This window comes from Equus quagga, chromosome 13, assembly GCF_021613505.1.
Source record: "Equus quagga isolate Etosha38 chromosome 13, UCLA_HA_Equagga_1.0, whole genome shotgun sequence".
Lineage (NCBI taxonomy): Eukaryota > Metazoa > Chordata > Mammalia > Perissodactyla > Equidae > Equus > Equus quagga.
In genome coordinates this window covers 98,299,818-98,308,463 of record NC_060279.1, presented here as the reverse complement: position 1 = coordinate 98,308,463, position 8,646 = coordinate 98,299,818, and the positions used below count along the sequence as shown (strand labels likewise).

Here is an 8,646-nt window from a genome sequence, read left to right as displayed (position 1 = left end):
GACCACCTCGATTTGAATTCTGGTTCTTTTGTTTATGAGCTTTGTGGCAATTTGCTTTATTTTTCTTTGCCTGTTTCCTCATCTTTCACAGAGGGATGGATGATAATAATAGTTTCTACCTCCTGGTGTTTTTGTGAGGAATGAATGAATGGATACACATAAGGCCCTAAGATCAGAGTCTGGAGCATACCTAGATTTATCATGATGAGAAGATGGATGGACTGACAACCGGATGGCTGAATGGGCAGTGCATGATTGAACCAAAGAAGGAAGGAGCAGTGAGGGAGGTGAGGGGTCACGTATACTCATGAGATATCTCAGACATTTTATTAGGGGCTTAGAAGGGAGTCTTATAGGATCTTTCTCTCTGTGTTCCCAAGGGTTATAGCCCCAGGAATAGATCAGATCTGGACGTAGGACAAGGTGACATCACCCTGGATCTCCAGCACGTCCACCCTCTGGAAGGCCGGCAAGCGATGGGAGAAGTCAAAGAGATGCTGGCCGTTGGCAAAAACCTTGAAGCGATCTGTGCCACAGCGAATGGACAGCTGCAAGGAGAGGGCAGGCATGAGGCCAGGGCCAGGACCGAGGCTTTAGAGCGAAGCGGGTAAGGAGACTCCAGACTCACGTCAAAATACTGGCCAGCTCTAAACGGGTTGTGGGGGATCCTCCTCTCCTCGGATCCCCAGGAGCCATTCAGAAAGCTGTTCCGAACCACAATGCCCTCAGACAGGCGGGGGTTAATGTGCAGAGCCACATCCCCTGAGGAGCCCACCTTGAAATTGATGACAAAGCTGGGGGCAGAGATGGAGAGACATCGGAGTGAGCTGGGAGCCAGAACCTGGTTCTCCAATGAAGGAAGGGGCTGGGGCCTAGATTCCTGGGTCCCTTGTGGAGGCGGCAGCTGAGGGCCCAGACTCCAGGGTCTGAGGGGAGAGGGGGCTGCGGATTCCCACCTCCATCTAGATTCTGTACCTCTTGCTTGAGGGGGGTACAAAGCCCTTGATTATGATGGTTCTTCGAGGTGTAAGCCCCCCTTGCAGTCTCTTCACAAACGGCACAGGCTGTGGGAAGAGAGCATGGGTCCCATCATCTCACAGATCTCCAGAAGCCAAATACAGGGATGAATTTTCAGTGAGGGGAACCCACTCCTCCTAGGCAATGCCCCAACCCCCATCCCCTCCCCACCCTGACCACCACTCCACCCTCTCCCCACCTCCCGCCCCAAACCCCCTCTGCCCACTCTATCTCCTTCCCTCGCAGGGCTGCCCATGGACCAGGGCCCCCCACCACCATTGGGTCCTGCTTCCCCACACACTGCCCACTGCAGGGCCCTGGACTCCTGCAGGACGCCTTACCGGGTTGAAGGCTGGGGGTCCCTCCATGGTCTGTGAAGTGAGGAAGAACAGATGTTATTCTATAATATTCGACAAACATCTCCGGCACATCTGCCACATGCGGGTGTGTCTCTGGGCGCTGGATTAGGGCAAGTGGGGAGCCAACCTCTCTCACCTCCCCAATTCTCGCCACCCCGCCCCCCACCCACCAGATGGCCATGTAACCCTCCCACTTACAGGCAGGGAACCCTGCTGCGGGTAGCTGTGTCCGTGACCCTGTGTGGATAGACGGCAGGATGGAATGGTGAGGGGGCTGGAGGCCCTTCTGCTGCCCAGAGACCTCCTCAGCCACCGAACTCCCCACCCAAGGCCAAAGCCACCGCCCACCAGCAGGTACTTACTGGGTGCGGCGGAAAACCCCTAGGTGGCTGTGGGCAAGAGGGAGAAAGAGGTGATGAGGGGGACATCAAACGAGAGCCTCCAGGGTGTCAAGGATGTCTGCCCTGGGCAACCCACCACCGCCATCCCGGGGAACGCTGGGCTCCAAGATGGCTCAGTGATGGAGAGGGAACTGCTGTGTTTAGCAGTGAATTTCGCTCCATCCCTTTAGGACAAGCCTGGTACATTCTCTTCTCGTCCCCTCCCCTGTCCTGGCTTCCTGCTGTTCCAGGACCCTCATGTACCCCTCTCTTCCCGCTCAATAAAGTGTGCTCTCCCCCAGAACATCCTCCCAGGCGCACACAGTTCATGCCCCTGCCCGCCTCCTCGGGAAGCGCGAGTAGCCCCTGACGCCCACCACGGGGTGCCTGGGAGTCCTTGGACCCAGCCCAGTTCCCGTCTCTCCCTTGTCTGTCTCAGGCCCTCACAGTCTCTCTGTGTGTGTCTCTCTGCTTCTGTTTCTCGGTCTCTGTCTCTCTCCATCGCTGTTTCCCTCTCTCTTCCACACGCTTTTGCACAGGTGGTTCCTTGTGCCGCGAACACCTTTCCCTTCCCCAGAGAACTTAGATTCACGCTTCTCTCTGTCTCCTTCTCTTCCTAATGAACCCCTTTCCACCTTGACTTCCATCTCAAGTCAGTTCTTCTGAAGGCCTTTTAAAAATAGCCTTGTGGTTTTTAAAAATGTATGGACGACGCCCGATAGGAAAATGAACCCCCGCAAGCCCACGGCCGCCTCGCGGATGAAGACGTTCCTGATGTTTTCCGTGCGTGCGTTAGATCAGCTCTGTGACCTCGGGCAGGTTACCTAAGGTCCCTGTGCCTCGTTTCCCACATCTGTAAAAGGAGGCTGCTGATGAGCAGAGACGGTCCCTGTGGAGCTGCCGGGGGCTTACAGGTTGGGAGCGTAGAGCCCTCGGCTGAAGGACACGTGGGGAGCCTGGAGTCGGGGCCCCTCCAGGAAGTGCTCCCATGAGTTCCTGGTGTGTGTAGGTGGGTGTCCTGTCATTCACTGTGGAGCTGGAGAGGGGCTTCTAGGTGGTTGGGCGCGTGTCTGTTCAGCTTTCACAGACCGGGTGGGGGTGTCGGCCAGGCCAAGGTCCCACCAGCGATCGTCATCGTGCGCCTTGTCGTTAGAGCTCCTCTGGGGGGGGGGGGGGGGGGGGGGGCGGCAGCTCATTGTGATGTGAAGTGGGTTCCCGGGGGACTCAGGACTCGGGATGTTGGGCTACTTCTGAGGAGCTATTGCTCCTCCTTATCCTCTCTTCCTGACTCAGCTTCCACATCTCCTCCTCCACCAGGAAGCCCGCCTCCCCAAACCTCCTGTATGTCCCCCATCCCGGCCCTGACTGCTTGTGGCCGGCACCGTCTGGTGACATGTCTGTCTCCCCAGTGGACTGCCTTGGTGGCGTCTGGGTCCACGGCATTACCCAGCAAAGGCCCTGGCACAGAGCAGGAGCTCAGGAAATAAGTGACTGTGGGAGTGCACTAAGGAAGGAAGCAAGTAAAGAAGAGAGGGAGGCCCCACGCACCTGGGGGTGGGAGGGCTGGCCTCCGATGAAGTTGATTGACTGAAGTTGAACGTCCCCATCCACTTGCAGGTGGGTGACCATCTGGAGGGGGAGCCGGTGCCCGAACTCATAGAAGGAATTTCCATTGACCACCACCTGCGGGGCCAGGGGAGGTCAGGGTCGGCACTCACAACCTTGGGAAAGCAGAAGCAGGAAGCAGGAGACAGGGACCTTTTTAAACTTGAGGTGACAAATCTTGGGGGCGAGCTGGGATAGCCTCCAAGTCAGGAAGCTTGGCATCCACAAGTCAGAAGTCAAGCCGGGGTCAAAAGTCACCTCCCAGATGGGGGAGATGGGAGAGAATAGAGAATTTCATCTGGGGGTGGAGATAGGGAGAGAACAGAGTCTGAGTCCTGGTTTTGGCACCAAATGAGTTGAGTCTGAGGTCTAGCTCTGACATGTCTTGGCTGTGTGACCTCAGGCAAGTCACTTCACCTCTCTGAGCCTTTGTTTCCACATCTGTAAAATGGGGGCTCACTCTGGGATTGTCGGGAAGATGGAAAGCCAGCAAGGCTTGTCAGAGGCGTTGTGGAAATGTTGGCTAGAGCCTTGCGATCATCGCTGAGAGGACGGAAGTCATCACGGTTCTAGTTTGAGTGCTAAGCCGTGGACACAGGGCTGAGAGCCACCTCCGCAGGACCGAGAGCTCACCAGGTGCTAGTACTTTCCATGGTGATATCAATGTGGTCACTGTCTCAAGAGCTCCGTGAGGCAGGACAAGAGATTGGTCCTGTCCCTCAAGAAAGCGGAGGCTCCAGGCAGTAGAGCGACCAGCTCAAGGTCACACCTGGGGGCATGGCAAAGCCCAGGTTCCAGTCTTGCAAACCTCGGATCCTCGTCTGTCTAACTTCAAACCATGACATTAACCTCGGTGATGAGCTTAGAAAGCTGTGCCCACAGGAGGGCAAGTCAAGTCCAGGGAGATCCTCCAACCGGCCATTCCCCCCAGGACACTCCTCAGGTGGGGCATGTGGCTGTGAATGGGCACCGGGACATCCCCTGCAGGGCTGTTTGTGGGGAGCCAGACGCGGGGACAGCAGGAGCTCAGAGCATGGCCCGGGAGGCCTGCACAGCCAGCAGAAGGCGCAGAGCAGGGGTGACAGCACGCGGGGCTCTAACACATAAATGATGATGGAGAAAAGCAGCCGGGGGTGGGGGGAGTGTAACATAGCGGTGAATACGTAAGGAGAGAACCTGAAAAAACACGCAGAGACAATATCCAGGCCGAGAGAAGTGAGGATAAAGGCTGCCCTGGGGACGAGGGGACTGAGGGACATGAGGGGGCTTCTGGGGCTGGAGCGTTCTGTTTGTGGACCCAGGTGCTGCGTACACGGGGGACATTCTCTTTGCAAAAAACCTGGGTGCTTCGTGCAGATGGTTCTCTGTACCTGGGTCACACCGTAAGAACACATCAAAAAATACTTGAAGAATAGTAACCGTCACAATGTGTGGGCCTCCTTTGGACCCTGATTTAAGCAAACTAACTGTAGAAATCAACAAAGCTGATGGCATTTATGGGATAACTGGCCCCTGGCTGGATATGCGGCGACATCAAGGAAGAACTGTCGATGTGTAAGGTGTGACCATGGCATCGTGACCGTGTTTTTAAAAACGGAACTATTTCTGAATGAAATGATGTGCTCTCTGGGATTTGCTTTTAAAGACTACGGGAGGGGAGGTGTGAGGTAGAGGTGAAAGCAGAGGGACTCAAGTGGACAGCTGTTGGAGCCGGCCCAGGAGATGGGGTCACCGTCCCGGTGCTCCCTTTGTGTGAGTTCAGAGTTCTCGACAAGAAACAGCAAAAATACACACTCGGAGAGCACAGAGGAACGAGGTGATGGAAGGTCAACGTGTGACAAGGTTCTCCGTGGTGGAGGAATGGGAAATGAGAAAAAGAGGTGAGGGAGTTTTGTAAGAGGCAGGAAAGAGGGATAAGAAAAGACAAAAATGAGGTAGGAGGGGAGGGGAGACAGGAGAGGCTGAGAGAAGGAGGGGGAGGGAGGAAGGAAGGGAGGGGACAAGGGAGGAAGGGAGGAGGGGGGAGCAAGGAGGGGAGGCTCCCACCTTGTAGTGCTCCGGCAGGATCATGAAGACCAGCTCGAAGGGGCAACCCTTGCGGAAGGGCATCTCCTTTTTCCTCTCCTCTTTGCCCCAGTGGCCGCCCTGCTGCGAGTTGAAGACCACCTTGTCCAGGCCATCAAAGCGGGGATTGAAGTGGAAGGCGATGTCCGACCCCGGGGACTGCCCCACCGCAAAGTTCACGAAGAACCTGGTGGGACACAGAAGAGCTGGTCCACGTGCCCCACCCGCCGGCACATGGGGCCGTCCTCCCGGAAGCCCTTTCCGCCCCACCATGTTCCAGGTTCCAGAGGGAGGGCAGCCTGGCCCAAGAGGGGAGGAGGAGGTCGTGGCCCTGAGCTCCAGGAGGCGGGTTCCCACCGCCACCCTTTCCCTCAGTCCATTTCCTCACCAGGCCAGCTCCCCCAGCCTCTCCCCAACTTCCAATGGGACTGCAATTGGTACTCCTGCGTTTCTGCGTCCACCGTGGGCCAGACACTGTCCTAGGTACCTGACATCTCTCAGTTCAGATCTGTCTGCTCCCTGCAGGCCATTCCCCACATACAGCCAGAGAGACCTTGTGACACCCAAGTCAGAGCATGCACATTCCACATCTCTCCTCACACCAGCATCCCCAAAGTTATTGGAATGGGGCAGGCACACACCTGCCTCAGAGCCTTTGCACTGCTGTTCTTTCTGCCTGGAACGCTCTTCCCTCAGATACATCCCAGGCTCCCTCTCTCACTTCCTTCACATCTTTGCTGAAATGTTCCCTTCGCAGGGAGGCCTTCCCCGGACGATGCCACGCCGTCTGCCCCACGTCTACTCCCTATCTCCCCTCCTTATTCATCTCCATAGCGCTTCTCATCATCTGACGTATTATAGATTTGACTTATTTATTGTCGATCTGTCTCCTCTACCAGAATGTCAGCTACACGAGGACGGGAATCTTTGTCTGTCCTGGTGACTGCTCTGTCCCCGGCGCCTAGGCCCAGAGCAGGCACTCAGTGAGCAAAGAAACAAGGAATAAAGAAACAAAAGCCTTATGAGGTAAATTCAATATTGATCACCATTTTAAGGTCATAACAAAGGCTAAGACTCGTGACAATGTTTATTTTACAGTCCTACATGTTTGTATATTGAATCCTCAAACAGGATTCGCAAACAGAGGTCCAGCCACTTTTGCAGGCACCCAGCTGGTAAGTGACGAGCCGGGACGTGAAGGCTGGGGGACCGGCTCCGAGCCTGTGACCTTAATTCATGCTATCACACTCGTCAATTCCAGCCCAAAGTCCCGACCTGGGGCCACCTCTCATGGGGACCTTCCCTGACCCCTTCCAGCCCCCAGTGTCCCCGCTCCTGATCTGATCGCCAAGCCCAGGATTCCCCAGACCATCGGGTGGGGTGACAGAGAGTCCCTCCCCACCCAGGGTGGAGGAAGGGAAGACGGCCTCCTGCGCCCAGGCCAGGAGCCCCCAGCTGGAGCCCCCGGCTGGAGCCCCCTCCTAGCCTGGCCTGGCATGGGGCGGGTCTTACCTCCTCATGTGCTCGCTAGGCACTCCTTGGATGTAAACGGACATTCCGACGCTGAGGCCACCCGGGATGGGCTGGTTGTAGGGCAGAGTCTGTAGAAGGGGCCGGGTGAGGGGCCTCGAAGGCATCTGCCTGCTGCAGCCTTTACCCCTCATTGGGAAGCCCCCCCTACTCCCTTAAGCAAGGGAGCGGGACCCAAGGAGTGAGGGATCAGCGTGGAGATGAAGAAGGCCAAGAGTCAGGTCTGAAATGAGTGGCCTGCGTCTCGGGGTGGGAGTCAGTCAAGCCGCAGGGCCGGGACGGGGTCCGTCAGCCCCTCGGAGGATCAGGCCGAGGGCAAACCGCGTGGGGCTCAGGGTGGACCCTAGACAGGGCCTGGGGTAGGGCCTGGGCCGGCATCTCACCGGGTTGTAGGTGGGCTGGTAGCCGGGTGCCGGGACAAAGGCCATCTTGCCGGGCTGGGCTCAGGGCTTGTGCCTTGAGGAGAGCTGCAGGAGTGAGCAATGGTGGCAGAAGGCAGCTGACGAGCGCCTCTTATACCTGAGGGGAAGGGCGTGGCTGGCAGGGCAGGGTCCACGGGGTCCCTTTTCTGGGCATCCCACGCTCACGTCTTCGCCTACAGCATCCCTGGACCCGCTTCTCTTACCAGCCTCATGGGTGACCAGCCAGACCCTGGGTCACCCGGGCCAGGCCTGGGGGACTCGGCTCAGGGCCCCCTCCTCCAGGCCCTTCTGCAAAGAGGAGGTGTCAGTGAACTTTGCCCCCGCCAGGGCCTTATCAGAGCCCATAAAACCCTGCCCAGATCTCTGTTAGCAGAGGGAGGGTGAGGCCAGGCGTGTTGGGCAGGGCAGGGTTGCAGGAGTGGCCGGGGACAGATGGGCAATGGAAGTGAGAGAAAGCCGGGCGGAGCTGACACACCCAGGGACTGTGAAAGGACCTACATTTATTGCGTGCCCACTACGTGCTTTTCCCATGCACTTTAAATGATATGTATGGTGGTTGAGGGGCCGGCGCAGTGGTGTAGTGGTTAAGTTCTCATGCTCTGCTTTGGCAGCTCGGGGTTCGCTGGCTTGGGTCCTGGGCACCGACCTACACACGGCTCATCAAGCCATGCTGTGGCAGCATCCCACATACAAAATAGAGGAAGATGGGCACACATGTTAGCTCAGGGCCAATCTTCCTCAGCAAAAAGAGGAGGTTTGGTGGGGGATGCTAGCTCAGGGTTAATCTTCCTCAGGAAAAAAAAAAAAAATAGATAGCTAGATAAATAAATAAATGATAGGTATGGTGGTTGAGATCCCTGACTTCTGCAGCCAGATGCTCTGGGTTCGAATCCTGCCTCTGCCACCTCCTGGCTGTGTGATCTTGGGTCAGTGCCTTAACCTCAATTTGCCCATTTGCCCTTCTATAAAATGGGGATATTAATAGTCTCAACCTCATAGGGTCCTTGAAACGAATCACTGTGTTAATAAAGGCTCAGAACATGACTTGGCACCTAGAAGGCACTAGATTAATGTTTGGTCTCTTGCACTCGTATCAAACAGAAATCCAGGAGGTTGGGATTGTATATGGATAAGAACACCCAAAGCTTAAAGAAATGAGGCAAGGGGCTCGCCCGCTGGTGCAGTGGTTAAGTGCCTACGTTCTGCTTTGGCGGCCCGGGGTTTGCTAGTTCGGATCCTGGGTGTGGACATGGCACTGCTCGGCAAGCC

General features: G+C 56.5%; 1 protein-coding gene across 3 annotated transcripts; it reads right to left on the bottom strand.

Moving 5' to 3' along the window:
- Nucleotides 1-284: 284 nt before the first annotated feature.
- Nucleotides 285-8,042, bottom strand: LGALS4 (galectin 4). 3 transcript variants are annotated; one of them, XM_046683151.1, is made up of 11 exons: nucleotides 7,581-8,042; nucleotides 7,339-7,474; nucleotides 6,938-7,026; nucleotides 5,408-5,612; nucleotides 3,305-3,439; nucleotides 1,739-1,765; nucleotides 1,575-1,613; nucleotides 1,359-1,388; nucleotides 976-1,064; nucleotides 629-794; nucleotides 285-548 (listed from the first exon to the last, which is right to left on the bottom strand). In XM_046683151.1, exons 2-11 carry the CDS (start codon nucleotides 7,381-7,383, stop codon nucleotides 402-404), a joined length of 972 nt encoding a protein of 323 aa, XP_046539107.1. In that variant the 5' UTR covers nucleotides 7,384-7,474; nucleotides 7,581-8,042; the 3' UTR covers nucleotides 285-401. The 3 variants fall into 3 exon arrangements, with proteins under 3 accessions (XP_046539107.1, XP_046539110.1, XP_046539106.1); XM_046683154.1 differs by having other exon boundaries at nucleotides 7,339-7,422; XM_046683150.1 differs by having other exon boundaries at nucleotides 7,339-8,042.
- Between the last annotated feature and the right edge of the window lie 604 nt (nucleotides 8,043-8,646).